The 20,770-nt window shown below is 43.9% G+C and overlaps 1 protein-coding gene across 1 annotated transcript; it reads right to left on the bottom strand.

Moving 5' to 3' along the window:
• Positions 1-1,379: 1,379 nt before the first annotated feature.
• Positions 1,380-12,862, bottom strand: ISL1 (ISL LIM homeobox 1). The gene is made up of 6 exons (XM_011373888.1): positions 12,311-12,862; positions 11,285-11,474; positions 8,225-8,484; positions 6,101-6,387; positions 4,629-4,796; positions 1,380-2,633 (listed from the first exon to the last, which is right to left on the bottom strand). Exons 1-6 carry the CDS (start codon positions 12,336-12,338, stop codon positions 2,517-2,519), a joined length of 1,050 nt encoding a protein of 349 aa, XP_011372190.1. The 5' UTR covers positions 12,339-12,862; the 3' UTR covers positions 1,380-2,516.
• Positions 12,863-20,770: the final 7,908 nt, after the last annotated feature.

Here is a 20,770-nt window from a genome sequence, read left to right as displayed (position 1 = left end):
CCTCTGTCAAGAATTAGACACAACAATCAAAGTAATCAACGGGCATGTCTAATGCACTGTAACATTTTCAATGCAAAGTTTGTTTTTCCTCTGCCCCCACGTGAGAGCCTGTAATTAACCCGTTATGTAGAACGATGCCAAACAAAAGCCTAATTGAGTCTCGTTTTGCGACTTGCGCAGGTTTGGAGACGGGAAAGCGACCTGAGAGCTGGGAGCGGTGGGGCTCGCCAGCCTCAGCCGGGCCTCCGCCCTGGTCCCTGGCAGGCGTCCGAGGGGCACACGCCACAGGTACACGATTAGGCTATGTTAGCTTTCACATTTATTACCAGTTATCGGATATTTAAAATGGAATTGCACTTGCGTGTACAAATGAATCCAGTTTCTACAGAGTCAAAGTATCATCCTGGGGTGAAGGAAGGAGAGGGGACAGCGTGAGCCCCAAATTCTACCTCTACACCCGCAAACGAAGAAGCACCGAGAAGCCTGATTTCGAAAAGCGCATTTACCCGGCCCCGGGTCCTGGCTCTCACACAGGAACTACTGCTAAATGCTAGGGGGAAAAACATGTTGGAGGGCAAGTACACGTCCCGACCACCGATGGGGGCCTGCAGAGCATGCGACCGTGTCCCCACCCCACAAAAGGTGGTTCCCCAACGGAACCTCAGCCACGGCGCTCTGTCTGGGCCAGTCGCCCCTCCAAGAAGTTCGAAATTGGAATTGCGGGAGAAGACAAGGGGACGGGGTTAGGAAACAAGCTTGAGAAGGGGGCAGCGGGGGTCGGGGGACAAGAAAACACAAGCTGACTGGTCTGGGAATTGCCGAAAAAAACCACTCTCCTCTCTCGGCCTGTTCTTCCTGCGCAAATAAAGGAGCATTTCTCAATCGGCTGACAGACGCCTCTGGTAAATAATGGTCATACCTCACTGGCTAGGCAGAAAGCCTCTTTTAGCAAGAGCTTATACTTGAAATATGGGTCATTTCAACAATCCTAAGCAGGAGACTTTGGTATAAAGCACTTACTCTAAGAAAATAAAAGTGACTCAGAATGAAAACCCACTTTAAGCAGGACCCTCTTCTTATGTTGGGTGGGGTAAGGGTAGGGCAAGAAAACAGACAGGAGGAAGGAAAGGTGGGGAGCAGGACAGAAGACAGCCTCTTATTTTCAAAACCCAGTAACATTATCACAGCTGAGAGCTAAAGGCTTCCAACCAGTTTTGATCCCACTGCAGCAATGCAAACTTGCAAACTCGACCCGTAACTATTTGCAATAAAACATCACACCTATTGTATGTCAGTTTACCCCATTCACATGCAGTACTTAATTTCAGACATTTTAATGCTTACTTGTAAACATAAAAGAGGGATCCTGGATCATTGTATTTATTTATTTATCTATGCCAAACGTTTATTAGTGAAATAGTCCTGAAGATATAATCCTACATATGGCGCTTTGATTTCACATAATATTTAAGAAAAAAGACAAAACACATAGAATTAGACATATAATTCAAAGACCACGGTACAACCTTTATCTTTCTTTTTTTTTTTACTTCAGCAAACAAAAAATGTCAAGTGACATGAAAAGTGGCAAGTCTTCCGACAATAAATAATAAATTACTTTATAATTTTTGCAATGCAAGAGCAAACAAAAAAAAAAAAAGGTTTCCTTTTTTTCCTCTTTATTTCCAGAGAGAAACAGTCATTTTAACCAATAACTATACACATCTTTGGGGGAAAAGTTCTTGGACAGACACAAGTCAAACACAATCCCGAGACGCTTGTGACAAAATAGAGGTAACCTTGTTGCAATGCTTTATAAGTTGGTTTTTAAATCTGAATTCAAAAACCTTTAAAGTCGCTTCAGACTTCTTGATAGAGGATGGATCTCAAAAAAAAGGAGGGGGAAGGGGCAAAAAGAAAAAAAACGAAACCAGCTACAGGACATGCTAAGAAACCCAGGATGTCAATTAATCCCTTGTTAAAGTCAACTAAAAACATCGCAAACCAACGCAGCTCCACCTTCCTGAAAAGACCCTTTCAGCCAAGGAGGCCAGTTTCTCTTCCTGCTCGTTTGCTGGAGCTCCTGTTTGGCAAGGCAATGACCAATATAGAAACAGCACCATTCAGAATAGGATGGACTAGAAAATCTCTGTTTCTGCTTTTCTCTAGATGTGTAGTGAAATGAAAAATGCTTTTTTTGAGATCCTTGAATATAATCCTCTACGTTTTAAAAACGTCTTTTTTTTTTTTTTTCAGTCCTCCTAAGGTCATTGGATAGCGTATGTTGGGTTTGGATTTTGTTTGTTGTTTAATTCTAGTAAAATCCCATGATTGTCTTCACAGTGTTGCTACCATATCACTTTGTCATTAAAACAGACTTCGTGCATTTCATGGAGCATTCATTTCTCAATTCAGTTTTCATTGACAGGGTCGTTAAATACTTTTGTTTTGGAGTTCAACATTATAATTTCCCACTTTCTCCAACAGGGAAAAAAATACATCTGAATGAATGTCCCTCATGCCTCAATAGGACTGGCTACCATGCTGTTAGGTGTATCTGGGAGCTGAGAGGACATCGACGCCACTTCACTGCCAGTGGAATTAGAGCCCGGTCCTCCTTCTGAAAAATTTACCTGCATAGAAGGTTGAGAAATGAATAAAGGAGGCTGTGATCATATTCATAAAAGGATTATAAACTTATGTGTATGAACATATAAGTGTCTGTGTATAGAGAGACAGATATGTAGACAGAGGTAACCGCATCTATGATTGAATTTTAACAGGCTTAAAGAAAGCCTACAAGGAAAAGAATTTGAGAGGAAATCTTCTCGCTTTCCCATCTTCCAAGAGATCTCTGTTTTAACTGAAACTGAATTCCCAACATTATGTTGCGTTAAATTATTTAAGAACAAATGTGTTTCCCACTGTAAAATGGCATCGCAATTCTACCATGCATGTTCGAAATAAAATTATCCTGCCAGCTACATGTTGCCCTGGGAGCAGGCGAGTTCTCAGTCTCCAGGCATCAAAGCCTCTCTTCTTGAGTTGGAAAATCCATAACACACGCTCAGATCGTGTGACGGGTGATTCAGAGGAGGCTCCACAGAACAATGATTAACTCCTCAGAGGGTTCACAGCGTGGGTTTCTTCCTTGTTGTTGGTCCTGCTGCCTTTTGGGCTTTCTCTTTCTCTCTCTCTTTCTCTTTAAATCAGGCTCTTCCTTCCAAGAGGAGACCCATATATTATAACGTCATCGTGTTATAAATATCTGGCTCCTTCTTTTAAGCCGAAAGTATTGTGTTGCTGTTGTAAACCTCCTTCGCCCTGCCCCCGACCCCCGCCTCCTGCCTTGGCTCCCCTTCTACTGCTCACATCTGACACTAAAGTTTCAGAAGCTGCAAACACTTGGCTGCCCTGAACCCTCCCCTACCTGCCCTGTTATGATCCATGTTTTCTGCAACTCATAAGATTAACCTGACTTTAAAGTGAGTTCTTTTTTCCTAATTCCAGAGTCTACTTTCCTATCTACCCAATTAAACTTCCCCATTGTGAAGTCAAGGGATGTCTAAAATTTGCCTAGGCTCTAGACTGGCCCACTCACAAACATAAACCTGGGCCGAGCCTTCTTGACCACTGACTCTGGCCTATTACCTAACTGTTGCCCCTCTAGTAAATGTGAGGGTAAAAACTAACCTAAAAACAACTAGAGCTTCATTTCCGATAACAGGAATAGATTTTTAGGAAAGATCTTGTTTTATAGAATAAGATTCCATAGAGCTGTTTACTATTCAAAGAAAACAATCTTATGTGAACATAAACCATGTCACAAAGGCCATATATTTAATTATCTTATTTATCTTGACCCTTAAGCCTTCTGTAGGTAAAAGGTGAGTCATTTTCTCTTTTCTGCATGTGTAAAACATATTAATGCTAAAACACATATTACCATGCCCCACAGTATGTGGCTATGTATGACGGTTGAACTCATACACTTAAAAATGTTTAAGCAGTACTACATTTTAGATTAAGACAGTTTCGGAAATGGATATAGTAACAAAAAGTATCAATCATATCTTCAAATGACTGAACTCTTTACTGATTTATTTGAAAACTCCACCCAGACAAATGCCTGCTGCTCACTGATAATAACATTATGTATTTCAATGTTGATTATTACAAAAATCTTGATTTAGGTCCTTAAATATATCATTCTCTAAGAATCGAGAAAGGAGTAAGTTTACCTAATTGCTGATTAAAATGTCAAGGTGATCTCTATCTAAAGCCCCTTCCAACTCAAAAGTCTAAGAGGTATGATTTTGCAACCCTGTATACCTTCCCACGCATGTCTGTTTAGTTAGGCACCTTGCAATTAATACATCAAAGCAGGACTGATTGATAGAAAATTCAACCTATATGGTCAAATGACGAACTCTCATAAAAAAGACTCACAAGAGGTTTGTTTTTCTTGTGAGCTTGCCTCCTTCCCTTCACCACACCTCTTTCATCTTTCCCCAACCCTGGGGCCGGGGAGGCAACCACCCCCTGAATCTTCCATTGTGTAACAGTTAAACCAGAATCTCCTTTCTGTTGGAGATTCCGCCTCCTCACTCCCGGGAGCTGACACTTACCAGTTGCTGAAAAGCAGGCTGATCTATGTCACTCTGCAAGGCGAAGTCACTCAGTACTTTCCAAGGTGGCTGGTAACTTTGCACCTCCACTGGGTTTGCCTGTAAGCCACCGTCGTGTCTCTCTGGACTGGCAGCCACCATGGGAGTTCCTGTCATACCCTGGATATTCTGTGAATAGGCGCCCCCATCCCAACATGTTAATAAGCAAACTCCCTCCCTCCATTGTCTGCACAGGCTAAGCAAATATACCCTGGTATTATCTTATCTACACTGTGGCCTTTATTGATTCAGTTAATCGGCTGTACGTATGAATATTAGCGGGAGCTCAGTTTTGTTTTACTGTGTTTTGTTTTTCTGCTTCTGTGAGATGGACTACTAAGTCTGCTTGGACCTTATCTAACCAAAATCTATTACAACTTTCTTCTTTCCCTTATACTCACAGCTCTTCCCAATTCCTCCTGCTTGCCTTTCCAGACTATAGCCTCCCAGAATTAGAAAGGTTAGGTATGACAGGCCTTCCTTCAGCCTCTAGATAGGTGCTTTTCTGGGCAATTTCACTTAGATTTTCGACTAGATTTTCTCCAGGCAGTTCTCTCTGCAGACCCAACCCCCACCCTCAAGCGTTTGGGTCTGGCGGCTATTGTGTTATTGCGCACTAACCAACTTCGAAAGTGTCCTGGCGCGGTCTTGGCCGGCCTGCCAAGTTTAATGACAGTGGGTTTTATGGTATTTAAAAATAGGGTTGAAGCAGTAAAAAGCAAAAAGAAAAACAAAACAAAACCAAAAAACAAAAACGGAACTCTTTGGATTACTTTAACCAGAAAGCCTGTGGGGTAGGAGCAGCTGGGGATAATCATGGTTAACAGTGCCAAGGGCCTGACATCTCTGGAAGCCTGGGCCTGACCTTGAGCAGAGGTTGCCTTGTTTTTTGCAGGTCACCTTGGGGCGCCTTCTGGCCTGAAGGATCTACAGCAGGCCTAGCCCAGTGTGTGTGTGGGGCCCAGGGAACCCCGGGATGACCCACCCCTGTACCCCTGGATTTGACAGGAAGCCAAGGAGTTGTGCCTCTCTCTTCTTCAGGAACTGACAATCTCAAATGTTGGCAAAACCAGAGCCAGGCCTTGCTGCTGCCTGCCCACAGAGGGGAGACCATGTCTTTCTGGTTCCCTGTGGGAGCAAAGTTGAAGGGCATGAGCCCACCCACCCAGGCTATGGGTGTGGGCAGCTGCTCCAACCCCAGGAGCAGCCTCCTAGACCAGGCCAGCCCTCCCTGGTGAGCTTGGCAATGATGGTTGCCTCTCCTCCCCCACACTCCCACCCCCGGCTTAGGTGGGGGTGAGTTGCCACCTGTCAGGACTCCTGTTCCAAAGCAGGATAGAAATCCAGCGCCAGCCAACCTGGGCAGCCGGCACACACCTGGCACGCCTCCTCTGCTTCCCTTGGGTCCCCTGCCCAGCCCCTGGGCCACTCACAGTTTTGTCATTGGGCTGCTGCTGCTGGAGCTGCTTCATCATGATGCTCCGCTTCTTGTCCTTGCACCGCTTGTTCTGAAACCAGACCCGGATCACACGCGGGCTGAGGCCAGTCATCTCCACTAGTTGCTCCTTCATGAGCGCGTCAGGCCTCGGGTTGGCGGCGTAGCAGGTCCGCAAGGTGTGCAGCTGCTTCTCGTTCAGCACAGTCCGCACGCGGGTGGTCTTCTCTGGCTGCTTATGGACGTGGGGCCGCAGGGCCGGCTGCCGGGCAGAGATGGGCTCGGCTGCGGGGTAAGAGGCGCCGTGAGCGCGGGCCAGGCACTCGCCTGCCACTGCCCCGCTCCCGGACAATGATCAGTGCTTTGTAGCCTCGACTGACAACGCAGGGGCAGTAGAGGTGCATGTGAGAGAAGAGAAAGGTAGAATAAAATCTTGCTTTCTAATCTCGGAGGTCAATGCCGAGTAATACAGGGGAAACAGCCTCCACCTTTGCTCGTGTCAACACAGTATTAGCAACGGGGCACAAGTCTCAGGGCCTGTCCCCTTCTTGCAGTAGGGGTGGCACCTTTCAGCATTGTTTCTCCTCCCTCCAGACTGGGCCCAGGTCACACTGAGGACTCTCCCACTTCCGGACTCTTGGGAGAATGGCCGATGGTACCAGGAAGGTAACTCAAAACACCCCAGTGACAGCCAGAGTCACTACACCAGCCAGGATGTCTGCAATGCAGAGGCTGAGGAAAATTCTGCCAGAAAGCCTTGAACTTAAGTCTGTAGGGGACACTCATATCAAGAGGATAAAACTCATGAAACTGCAGTGTTTAGGCCATCTCTCCAATTCTGATCTTTCTTAGTACTAAATCTACCTGTATGTTCCTGAGATGGGCTGACCCCAAGTGAAGGAAAACTGAAACTCTGTTGGGCTACCTAGGCTCTAGATAAAGGACAGCTGGGATGCATTGTTTTCTGACTCCCTCCCAAGATTTCAGCTTCCTATGTATGTCCCCACAAGCAGAGAGAGTACAGGTTGCAGGGAACAGAAGTTGCCACCTCTGGCTTTCCCCTCAAGTGCAAGCTAGTCACAAATCTCCAAGGACAATTCTTAGAGCTGCCAGAATGCAGAGGGGAAAGAGCTCTAGTTTTCTCAGCCAGTGTTTAGTGGGAATTGATACTTAAAAAATGGGGGGGGGGGGCGGCAGATCTATTCAAAACCTGCAAGGCAGGACTGGAAACATTGTCTGCCTTCTTACCCCTGGCCCCTCCTGGTGGGCCTTGCTCTGTTTCTACCCTCCTTCCTGGGGAAAAAGCCCTCTGATCTGTATACACAAATCCTACACCTTCCAGAACCCCCTAGGGTCAGGTCAACACCTATGGGGTCAATTTAGTGTTACAGCCACAGGCCCGAAAATGAAATTCTCACCAAATCGCTGAGAATGAATGGTTTAAAGAGGCAGGCTCCTTTTAAAAGGTGATTACCACAGATTAGCTTGTTGACAGTTTTAAATTACAGCTCTGTGCAATGGCCTGCAGTTATTAAGACTGTATCTTTTCAGGTTCATTTTCTCACAAAAGGATAAAAATAAAATTTAAAAACGTTCTGGAGTGTGGGGCAGTTCGCAAGGAAAAATGACTCGAGAGGCTAAATGACTTAAGGCAACCTAAACTTCCTTCACTGGATTAAAGGAGGAAACTCCAGGGGCCTAGAGCTCCACCCCTTTAATTAGGCCGCAGAATGGAGAATACCTGGCGGGAAGCTGATGCCCGTTTTCAGTAAGCCAAGGCTTGAAGGCCAAGGTGAACTGGAAGTACTGTTTGGGCGTGTGTATACATGTGTGCACAAGTGGTGTACATTCATGTGTACCCATATATAGACACACAGACGTGTAGGTGTGCTGCGGGAGTCCAGGGAGACAAGGAGTGCATTGAACCTTGCTGCGAAAGGGCGAAGCACAGTACAAACTGCACTCAGAACACTTCAGTTAACTGCACGCCACCGCCGCTGCCACATCGACCGCCCAGCAGCTACGAGGGTTGCTGCAGCCGCCAGCGCGCTGGCGAAGGCGGCGCTGGCCTAGCCGGGCGCCCGCATCCCGGAGCCGGGCCTCCCTCCGGGCCGAGGAGTACCTGCCATTTGCAGCGGCCGCGCCGGATGCAGAGGGCTGAGTGGGTCGCCGGCGCCCAGGCTGGCTCTCTCCACCACGTCATGGTCTGCGCGGCAGAAGAGCCCGTCCTCCCGCAGCGCGAACTCGTCCCCGGGGATGAGCTGGCGGCTGCAGGCCACGCAGCGGAAACACTCGATGTGGTACACCTTGGAACGGGCGCGCATCACGAAGTCGTTCTTGCTGAAGCCGATGCTGCACTTGGCGCATTTGATCCCGTACAACCTGCGCGGGGACCGGGCCCGGGGCGGGGAGAGAAACACAGGGAGAGGGAGTCACTTCAGGCGGACACTGCCCCGGCCCAAGACTGCCGGCGACCCAGGCCACCAAGGCCCTGAGACACTGAAATCAGCATTTGCAGACAAGCTGGGAATGGAAGAATACATATAATTAGGTTTCTCTCTCCCTTCCCTCTTCCTTTCTTGTATTCCCTTTTTTCTTTCCTATAAACCTCCATGTTTTGATTCGCACACCCAGTCCATACCAAGGAAAAATGTTTGATGTGTTCTGTACCCGGGGCGGCTGCCCTAGAGATCAGTCGCAGGGTGGCCCTACATCCGCAGCTCTTCAAAAGGATGGAGTCCATGGGGGCTCCGGTAGCCGCTGGCCCCACACTTTCGCCTCTCTGTGCCTCAATTTCTGCTACTAGAAATGACTCTAAAACTGTAACAAAAAGGCCTCTCTCTATCCAAGAGAAGGAGAAGTTGGAGAATGAGATTGTCACATCGCTCCGTTTGCAAATACACACGATGCACAAGCAGAATAACAAAATGAAACCTGAGGATTTCCAGATCTCTCTTGCACAACAAGTCCACGGCAGTTTTTCCGGAACTAAAGATTTTTCCTCAGGCAACAATGTTAACTGAAAGTTTCCTCTACAGTCTTCCTTTTATTATTTTTAAAATCGGCTTCTGCTCCCTCAATCTTTTTCAAGTTGCTGAAGCATCTACCTCTATTTCAATTTGCTTTAAAGCTATGATCAGCCAAAAAAAAAAAAAAAAGATCCACTTCTAAGGTTTTCCTTAATGCTGACCTTTCCTTATCAAGAAACAATCTTTGCAGGTTCCTTCTCTGCAGCACTGACCTGGCCCCCTCTCCGTGTACCAGTAATAACAGAAGCGGGGGCATTCCTACAAACGGAATAGAAGAGAGGAAAATATCCGCACAAAACAGGGAAGGGGGCACCTCACTCCCCCAAGGGGACAGAGGCATTTGGAGATTTAAATGGTCTGTCTGCTTGTACAACTACAGGATTTCAAAACGGGGGGTGGGGGGGTAGTTAGGAGGGAGGAAGAGAGCAGGGAGGGAGGAGGATGGAGAGAAAGTGGGGGGAGTGAGAGAGGAGAGAGAGACAGAGACAGAGACAGAGAGAGACAGAGAGAGACAGAGACAGAGAGGCGATTGGCTCCTTCTACAAACGTGTATCCAGAATTAGGCACATGCAGATCTGTATGCAATTGAGCAAAACACTATCTCCATAGGAGTAAGGATACTCCTGTAGGTGCGAAGTGAGCTCTCCCTCTCCACAATCTCGAGTTCACACACCAATCAAGTAAACAATGAAAACAGCTCATTTGTCAGAGGTTAAGGTAGATTCAAAAGTTTTGCCTCCCTCCGCCTACTCTATGTGAGATCTTCCATTTCATAGGATGAGGACTTTACCTTGCTTGTGACCAAACAATTTGGGAAACCCCTCCCCCTTCCTCCAGTTCCCACTTCCCCTATTTCCTCCTACATTTCTCCCACCTCCATTAAAGTATTAATAAACATTTTTTTTGCACTGTTCAGTTGTATCTATCAAGATTCTACTCTCTATTTCATGATTTTAAAATAAGAAAAAAAACCCTGGACACTAAGTGAGCAGAAAAAATTCTAACTGCATACTTAAATCTCGACTAAGCTTTAATGAGTTCTCAGCTCCAGAAAATGACTTACAAAAGCTATTTTCTTGTTAATAGCCACTAAAGAAAAAAATTTTAAATATATAATTTTGATATTATTTAACATAATTGTGAAAGTGTTATCTCTTCTATTATTGAAACGATAAAATTTTCTTTAGAAATTCTACTAGCTTTCTAAGGTAGAAAATGAAGTTCTGACATATATACACACACACACACAGGTCAGAGAAAATTTTCAATTAGCAAAGCATGAAGTTTAGACAGAAGAAATTGAAAGGAAAAAACTCATAAAGTTTCTTATGTGGTTGTAGTCTTGTCAGTATGGGAAATTCGCTCATTTTATCAGTTACCAGATTTTAATGTGAGAAAGGAAGCTGTTCAATTATCTAAATATACCGATTGTTCGTAGACAGATGATGGGCAATTTGATCTGCTCTGTCTAATTCATCAGCTCAGATAAGATAAGAAAGAAAAGACAGTCAGATATCACCAAAGGGTTAATTTTTAAAAAGATTAAATTTCTGGTCTTTTTGCAGGGAATATTTGGGTTCGTTTTAAAATTTTCCAGGTAGAAACTCTTACCCTAAAAGTAAAAGTCTTGATACCTTTATTTGTTCTTTCGAAGTGTATCTTTCAACATGCTTGGGTCAAACTTTTATTTCGCCCATTAAATTCACACCTCCAAAGAATTTGTAAGTTACTAATAAAATATCGAACTAAAATACATATACAGAAAAGAAAAAACACTGCATGTACAATAAAAACCAACCTCATTTTAAAGTCCAAAAATCCGAACTTATCCGTCTTTAAATTTTTTTGTTATAGAAGGGGAAGGATACAAGAGGAAAATAATTTGAACATCACAAATTCCATGAGCGATTAAACAAGCTTCAATACCACATAATTTATGAAAACTACTATTGGGTTTTGTAGAGTCTTTTTCATAAACAGTGAAATGAACAGCATAGTTTAATTTATGTAACATATGTACTGGGTAACTTTTGCATGCTGGACCCCACTAAGGCAAACTTCGCAAAAATACAAAGCCACACCAAATAATAAATAAGGAGTGGGGAAAGACAGGGAAATCTCACAAAATTAAGGAAGCAGTATAAATGGCGTACCTGATATAATCTCTTTTACAGTAGGTTTTCCCATCTCTAACAAAGCACGTACAGCTCTCGTCCAAATACTGATTACACTCCGCACATTTCAAACATGCCGCATGCCATTCCAAATCCGGAGAAACCCTCAGAATATACTGATCGTGAATTTGATTGCCGCAACCAACACATAGGGAAATCAGACGTTTTTCTGAAATGAAAATAAATACATGATTGACTAACCGTTTACTTCCTACAGAGATAAACACACTTTTAGTGTCGTTCTCTTATAGGGCGTTCTCTGGGAGTTTTTTTTTTTTCTTTCTTTCTTTCTCTTTCTTTCTTTAAGAGTATTGCACTTTGGGATGGTAATTGAAGTGTGCCATCAAAACCTTGACTCGTTTTAAAAAGGAGGTGGAATATATGTAAAATGCAGATTTGAATAGTCTACATTTGTAAGCCTAGCACGCAATCAAACCCGTTCATTTTGTATTTCTTTTTCCTCCCTCTTCCCTCTTTGCTATAATCACTGGGAAAGATTATGGATAAATCAAGTCAAAGAAAAGGTTTTGACTAGAAGCGTTAAGTAAACGCAGGGATGTCTATATTTTCTATGAAGCAAGTTCTTAAATAGCACATAGGACTGGATATTGTTAGCAAGAGCAGACATCAATACAGTTGTCACTGGTTCTCTTTTGCAAGTCTAATGCTAATTCACATCTCCGGTATTGTATGTGCCGGCAGACCTCTGCAACAGAATAACCTTCTTGGGAGAGCACAGAATTCCGGAGCAGGAAACCACTTAGCACCAGAAGGCTAGGGTTTTGGAGGGTACACAGGCGAATTTAAATACAAGGTACACTCAGTTTCCCGAAGATCAGAACCTATAGCAAGCATGCAGGCGTGGCGGCAACTAGAAAAAGCCACCTTCTCTCTGTCTCTCCAGGCAATGACTCCAACTCCGAAGAGCCCTTGGCACCCGTGCCTGAGAGAGAGCCCCGCACAACACCAGCACATCGAGCCCCACAAGGTAAAACAGCCTCTTACTTTTTGGTGGATCTCCCATGTCTCCCATATCTGTAAGAGGGAGTAATGTCCACAGTGAAATGGTGGTTGTACAGTTGGTGAACAGCCCACAGAGAGGATGCTGGAGCTGTGGCTAAGTGGGAAATAGTGGCCCCGGGGGTTGCCAACGCTGAGAGAGCCGCTGCCCGGCTGCACCGCGCCCTCTTGGATCCAGGAGTCCAATTTAAGCCGGCGGAGCTGACGGAGCGGAGGCGCTGCGGCGGCGGCAGACTCGGTGCGGCTCGGGCACCTCTCTTCCTTATCTCTTACTCAAACTTCTCTGCTCCAACTCAGCTCCATCGCCATTGGTCTGACGCAGCGCGCGGGGACGTCAGGCGAGCGCCGCGCCCATTGGCTGCGAGGCGCGCGGCGCAGCTGTTCTGATTATCATATTTCAGCCTCGCCGCCGCTGTGAGCCACTGACCGCTCGGCGAGCCCGCGGGAGAGGATTAGGGCTCCCGAGGCAACTTGCTCGGGGCTCATCCGGGGCTGCCCGGCTGCTCTGGCTTCTGGCCTCCCTCCCCTACTCCTCCTTCTGTCCCCTCCCTTGCTCCTTCTCGGCCGCGCCGCCAGCTCTCTTTCCTCCTGTCGCGCTGCTCCTCCGCCCTGCGTTCCTGGGGTCCCCGCAGTCCGGCTGGCCGTGTTGCGCGCGCGGCTCACTTTTCTGCCGCTGGTGGCGAGTGGCTGGTGGGTAGGTTTTCCTGGTGATGAGGTCCCTCCCGGGTTCTAGGAAAAGAAACAACTTGGAACAGCCCGTTTGGCTCGGTTTGATCTCGCGCTTTGGCTCACAGCTCTGGGCCTGGCGGGGCTTGGCTGCTGGGGAGGGTGAGTTCCCGAACTGACTGCGCCTGGCGCGCTGGGAGCTGCCCAAAGGGAAGAAGAACCGGGAATGGGATGAATAGACCCAGGGGAATTGTTCGCTACTGCTTCCCCATGACCCCATTACCCCCGACCTCATCTCCAGAAACGTGGGGTGGGACGAAAGGGGCGCTTCTTGCCTTAGCGGAGAATCAGGTTGGAAACGCACAGGTAAAATCAGGTTGACTCCGCGGACTCCAAGCTCTCCTTTATGATCCGCGAGGTCTGCGTTGCAGTTTAACTATAGAATTAGCAGTTTAACTATAGAAGCGTACTAACCCGAATCTAAAATGAAATAATCTTCCAGTACTTTAAAATTGGTAAAGCGATTATGTCCTGACCAGTTCCTCTCTGCTGGTTTCCTGCCCTTTGTTTTTCAGCAGAGGTGTACAATTAGCTGGTGGTGTTTTGGTAATTATTAGGACAAGTCTCCATGTCTAGAATATTTTAAAAATGCATTATTAGTCCAAGGGCGTGAATAGGGGTCTAATACAGACGAACAGTAAAATACCTATTTTCCTTCACGGGGTGTGTTTATCTGATAGTTTTCTCTCAGGAAACAACCTGGAGAGAGAAGAATGTTGGCTGCAACTCGCCGGTAACCCTTTTCCATAATTTCTTAACCTGTTCCTGTCATATCTTTGTCTCCCCCAAACAAAGCTTCAGTAAGGCCACGAAGAACCCCCACACTTCTCCCAAAGCTTCTAAGTAACTATTCCTTATCTAACGTGACTGCCAGTTTTATCTAAAAAGGCCCCAAACCCAAGCAGTAGAAGGGTTAATTTCAGTGTCTTGTTGCCGGGAGTAAACCTGGTGTGTTAGGAAACTCCTTTCTTTGTATCTTTCTCCAGATCTAACCCTTGATAAGAGCTGTGAGCCCTCAGCGGGCCTCAGTGGCTTGATTTGCATGGATAGGCTTCTCCAGAGCTCAAAGAAAATCGAACATGCATGAGTTTCCTCCTGATCTCGCTGAGGTTTTATCAAGAACGTGTATTTGTTCTGTTTTCCTCAAAAAAGATTTCTAACCGGATCTCATCCATTTTATTGTAAGTTGAAGTGGATGTGTGAAATCCGAAGTTGGATAGACATAGGTTAATAAATATACCAGTTTTTTGTTTTGTTTTGATTTTTTTTTTTAATTTTGGTTTTTGGTCATAGTCTTTGCTTTCTGGTATTATGTGCATGGTTTCTTTTGTCAAGCTGCTTTTGCAAAACTGATGGTGGTAATCAACACGAAGCAAGTCTTCCCAGTATACAGGCATGTTTCCTGTGTAGATAACCAAGTTGACTGTAGTTAAAAAAAAAAAAAAAAGACCACTATAACTCCAGAAAGTAAATAGAAAATTTTAACCAATCATATTCCATCATGCAACCTTTATAACATGGTATTAAACAACGGAAGCTGCCAGAAACCTGACGACTTGTATTTGAAATCCGTAAAGCACCTTCACTATCCATCTTCCTTCAAACCAGCCACAGACTCAGTGTGGCACTTAAACTCCCTAAACTAATAAACTATTCCAAAGAACTATTGCTGATGTTGATAGCAATTCCAAATAGAAAACCTGACTTGTGCCTTGGAGGAAAACCGTTAGTAGTGAAAAATTTCATCATAATGGTGAAGACAATATGTTTTTCTTTCTTCAGCCCACACAGTTATTGTAAACAAGTATTTTCTTAAGTTCTTAGGCTGATAGAGGTAAAGATCAGGCAGACGATATTCCCTGTCGGAGGGGAAAATTTGAGGGGACCCAATAATTATGTTGTTCTGTGATGGATGTGCTCTGGAGTTCTGTATGTCTGTTGTTAGTACATTTCTTTCTTTTTTTTTTTTTTGTAAAATCAAAGTTTCGATAGCAGGCATTATTGTTCTACTTCACCCTGAAGTTTAAATATGATCACGAATTATTCCTATTTCCTTAGTTTATACGTGCATTAAATGCATTAAATATATCTGTAAAAATTTTGTAATATTTTTATAAAATACATCAAATTGTAGTTACCAATATTTTCCCCAGTATTTGGTCACAGGAGCGACCTCTTGTGTTCAAAGGGGGGATTAGACCCTCTCGTCAAAAATGGACTCATTTTGACCTTTGCATATTCTGTTAGGTCAAAAATATATCCTTCAAAACGGCAGTAGTATTAATCCTTTAGTGTGAGCTCTTATATTGATGAGAGAAAAAGGAAAATATGAGTAATTATTTAATATTGTTCCCATAACTTCCAGGACACCCCAATATACTTTACAGTGCCTTTGAGTATAAAAGAGATGCTAAGATATATTAAGTTCCTCTTGGGTCTGTGGCATCTGTCCATGTGCACTTGTACACACCTTCCAAAATACAGCAATTACACCTAAAACTCCTGGTGGGCTTTTATGCAGGTATTTTTGTGTGCTGTTGCTTTCTTTCTTTGCTTTAATTTAAAAATTTTAAGATTCCACATCAAATTTAATGCCAGATACAGATTCCTGAACAAATATCATGTTCTCAAGCTACTTTTCAAAAATCTAAATAGGTTTTAATTGCAATCGAAAAGTAGCATTACACATTTAGTATTTATATCCCAGCAACTTCTGGCAGATGTAAATGAATTTTAAGCTGGTTCTTTGGGAAATCATGTACAGTAAGGGAGAAAGCTTTCTCTTTCCCAACTAACCAAGATGGAAGGAAAGCGGACTTTCATCATTTTTCCCTGAACTATGAATTTATTTGGGAACTTATTCCCAGGGACCGTGCTTCTCTGTTTAGCCCACATTAGAATCAGTTTGAAAGAGTAGTATAATGATTGGGATGCCAATTTGCATCAGTAAGGTATTCAAATGGAAAAAATATATATAACTGAAGTATTTACATTTTCTGATATCCATAAACACATCATTTGAGGGGTCCAAATGAAACATGAACATATTCGCCTCAGAAAATAGGTATGGAATATATTCCATTTCCCTTATTTTTATTTTTCTGTGTAATCATGTAGATAGAATAAGACTATATAAACCATTAGAATCTTAAATCACATCCGAGAGTCAGATAAAATTATATGTTTAAAAGGAGTCACGATTAACCATTTATATTCCACCCAGGGTTGTCGATGTTTAGAGTTAATGTCTCTCAGTTTTTATTATTGGTGGCTTTTTGAGGAAGAAAATCTGTGCTCTAATTTTAGAGAAAAAGAGAAGGGATCTTTATGTACCATTGAGTATGAAGTCATTATCTCTCCCCCTCCCCCTTTTTTTTTTTTTTTTAAGAATACTAAGCAGTGATAATAATAAAGGCAGTTGTTAACAACGACTACAACAGTAGTGATTCTCGTTTTATTGCCGAGGACTCCTGCTGCGTTGGTGGTTTTGTTGAGTGTCAATTGCTTTATTAACCAGTTAAAACAATCTGGGTAAATTAGCAAGACTTTTCTTCTGCACGCTGGGCTTTCTAGCCAATGTTTCTGAGTTCAGGTAGTTGTTTCTGTCGCCAGCATTCCTGGTATTCTTTACTGGCAGACAGCAGCCGGGAGGCAGCTTTCATGTGCGGTCTGCTGCTCGGTTCTCAGCCGAGGTAGAATTCCAGGTTCCTGGCAGCGGCGAAGCCACAAACCTCAGAGCCGTCTTGAGAATGCGAGGTTCCGCAGGTCATTGCCGTAGAGTTTGACCAAGTGAGGGCAGAAATTTGCATCTTCCCTTTAAAATTGTGCTTTTGGAAGAATTTATTATAATTTCACAAGTGTCTGGCAATGTCGGGTGAAACCATTTTCTACCTTTTTTTCTAAGGTTTTTTTGTTTGTTTGTTTGTTTTGTGTTCTTTTGGAAACCCTAGATAACTAGGAACATGCAATTTTTAACTGCACCGGAGTTCTGCGTGGATCCCAGGTTGGAGCTCATGAATGCAATGTAATGATTAAGAAGTTCTGGCCCAAGGACCCACTGAACCCTACATCTGGCAAATCCTGCATTAATTGTATCGGATTCTGGGGTGGGGGAGAGGTTGGTGGGAAGGAGTTGGAGTCTGGGAAGTTGAAAACGCTTTATCTCCCAAGCCCTAGGCTGTTGGTCTGAAAGCTATCACATCTCCAGTGAATCTAAAATACCCACAGGCCCACCTGAGTTTTCAGGAAGCCCAGAGCAAGTTAACTCAGTGTAGTTCATCAAATGATATTCTTGCCGAAAGAAGTGACACCCTTTCTTCCACTGCAATCCAGTCCAACGGGCAGCTCTGAATTTAGCGCCAAAGGAATGATTCCCACTGCCCGCTGGAGGTTTTACAGGGAACGAGTTGGGGGAGGGGAGGCGAAGGTACCTTGGAGGAGGTCAAGAGGAGGAGGAGGAGCAGCAGCAGAAAATTACCAGCCAAGCGGGGGAGGGAAGTGAAAGCCGGGAAATCTACCAGGATGCTTCAAATAACCTTCCCTTAAGTCTCAGAATTCAGCGCTCGAGAAAAAGCCTCACAATACGATGTCATCGGCTGGAGTCCTCGGGTGGGCTGTGGAGGTGATGTCAAGAGTTACAGCTACTTTTTTATGAATTAAACTGGTGACTAAAGCGTGTCGGGGCCATTTCACGTAGTTGAGAGATGTGGGGGGGGGTGTTTTTAAGGGAGAGGCAATCGTTGGATTTACAATACAGAATACAATCAGATTAAGAGAATAGAAGAGAAAGTGGTTTCTGGGCTGGAGAATCTTCAAATCCCAGTGAACAGTCAGTAAGGGAGGTAAGATTTTAGGGACGATTTTGAAGGTCACTGTCTGCTGTCAACTCCGCGGAGGTGAATGGGAAGATGAGTTCCCAGCGCGTGTGCATTTAAAATTATCTACGCCTCCGGATCCACGCTGTTAAGAAAACTCATCAATTCTCTGAGGCTTCAAGCTGAGAGACGAATTTGCCCAGCCCCTCTTCCTGCTAAATATCAACTGAGAAGAGGTGCCCAGGAGACGACCCCTTTTGAACGTCATTTGATCAACTCCGCTGAGTTAATAACTTGCCCCCGGAAGGGGTCGAGAACGCCTTCCCTTCCCACCCGGGCAGCCACGCAGTGCTGAGGTCATCCGCTTCATCCTAGGTAGCTAGCCTCTTATCAGGGCCCAGGAACTTCTGTCCTACGGTTCTTTTAGGGCTCAGAGCCCTGAGATCAAGATTCTGGGTTTTCCAAGATGCCCACCCACTCGCGTTCAAAACTATATGTCCGTAGAAATTTAGCCTAGCTGAATCCAGGGAAAAGGGAAGCGCAAAACATAGAGGCCCCGCCCCCCCGCACCTCTATCCCCTCGGCCTCCTCCCTCCCCCAATTTGCCTGCCTTCTAGCTGGACCACCCCCCAAACCTCACTCAAGGACATTTTTTTCTAGTCCATCTTTCCATAGACAGAAGAGGAACAATCGAACAGAATCCACACCCACTGTCCTAACTCCTGCTACATGGAAGGTGAAAATCAAGGTCCGGGAGATCTCTCGGCTGGGTCTAGTCTCAGGATGGAGAACAAAGCCCCTGATAGGCCAGAGTTCCTTAGTGTGAATCTCCTTACCATTCACATTTGGGACTGGAGGCCCCGTGGCGTCGCGCAGCAGTGGACTTGGGTGGAGATGAAAGCAGAGGTGAATTGGTAGCCTGGTGCAGACTACTAAGAGAGGAAAGGTGCAAGCCTGCCGCTGGAGGCTGTCTGGTCGGAGGCCATCCAACTTTCTAGACTCCAAAAATGGAGAAAAGAAAGAGCACCCTTTGGCAGCGGGGCTCGGCGAGTGCAATCCTTTGGGAAGGTTAATTGCCCCCTTCTCCGCCCATGACCCAATCCCCCTGAGTCCACCCCCGCCAAATGAATACACTTGTAGAAATGAAAGAATCAAGAACTATTTTCATTGCTTCAAACTCTGTCAAATCACCTCTTTAAGCCAATTCTGCCAGAGGCTCAACTTTCTCTAGTGACTACGTTTCAGAAAACGTTGCAAGGACAACATTAGAGTTGCATTTGTCTTGGTGGCAGCGTCTGGAAATACAAGCATAGTTATTGGCACAGAACATTTGAGTTAGTTAATAGTTAATAGTGTGTTAATATCACCCTCAAAATATAGACACCTCAAAGTATTAGTTGGCATTTTTTCAGGTTTGTTTTATTCACTTTGTGTCGCAAACGTTTAAATTAGAAAATGAGAGAAACACCACAGCCTAGATTCACTTTCGTGCTCTACTGTCTGGCTGGGGACTCACATGGGCTGCTTAGCCAGAGAGGTGAGTTCTTTTGTTGAGGGAAGGTTTCAACAGGCAATATGCAGCAATTACCTTGTTGCCTTTCTCAGTTGTCTATTAACATAAATCTTCAATGCCTCCATTGTATAAAGTTCCATCCAAAAATGAAAAATAAAAAAATTAAGGTATTAAAAGGTGATGTTGGTAATAGAGATCTATTTTAACTGTCTTTCTTTATGGATTATATATACTTCACACACATATATCTGGAAGATATAAGTATATACCCTATCTTTTATGTATAATTTATATGTTATATGCTAGTGAAAACATCATTTTAATATTACAAAATAATTCCATAAAATTACATTTGCAATACTATTTTTAATACATGCAACACCCTCCTTCCAAGAAAATAATTAGCAGGCTTAAAAGTAATATTCAGGGGTGCTTTTATGGAAAGAACAAAATCTGAAACTTCATGGACCAAAATCCCATCAAACATGACGGTCCATAACAGGTAGCTTACAGGTTAATACTATAAGAAAACCCTCTTCTGTTTTGCACAATCTCATTTTATTTCACTTGTGCACTTAAAATACATATTTTGCCGCTTAGTATTCTGAAATCTCCAATCACATCATATAAGAAATAAAATCTGAAAAAGTCATAGATAATGTTTAAGGAATGACTGTAATTAACTTTTGTGGTTTGACAATATTGTGCTCAACCTATTTACATGTGAATATTAATACATTAAAATTAATATAAGTAGATAATATCCCCCACCTCATAATTTGTATGAAATTAATGTAAAGTAAAAGAGCAAGTATAACAAACTATAAAATGTCAAGTTAGGATCTATTATCAAAATGTAGTAAAAATAATAAGATTTATATGTGTAACAAATATGTTGCTTTCCACTCTGCTATCAGTGTTCAGTCTAGTTATAAAAACATTGAACTATAATATGATGTATGCTTTCACTTGAATGTAGCTAAATTGATACTTTGCCATATTTTAAGAATCCTCCTCCTTTTCCCCAGACACATGTAACAGCCTAGAAAGATCACTATATCTTGAACTGTAATGCTAAATCAGAAAATTATGTTACTCAAAACTAGCATCTTGCTGACTTGTGCTTAAATACAGGACCCAGATTATTTTACTTTTTGCTTGAGAGTGTGATACAATGTGCTATTGCATTTTCTTGGCCCAGTCTTAAAATTTATACTCTCCTTTTTATGAGCTGCGCAAACCATTGGTTTGATGAGAAGCACTGGATGTAGTTTCACTGGCTTTGGATTCTCATACAGTGCATGAAAAAATAGAAATCATATCTTTTAGGTCTTGATGGTGTGTTCTTTCCAATCCTGAGATGTTGATTTAGCTGTCTCAAATGTCACATGA

The sequence above is a fragment of the Pteropus vampyrus genome, unplaced genomic scaffold (genome assembly GCF_000151845.1).
Source record: "Pteropus vampyrus isolate Shadow unplaced genomic scaffold, Pvam_2.0 Scaffold234, whole genome shotgun sequence".
Lineage (NCBI taxonomy): Eukaryota > Metazoa > Chordata > Mammalia > Chiroptera > Pteropodidae > Pteropus > Pteropus vampyrus.
The sequence above is the reverse complement of the archived record's forward strand: the minus strand, read 5'-3'. Positions and strand labels throughout refer to the sequence as shown.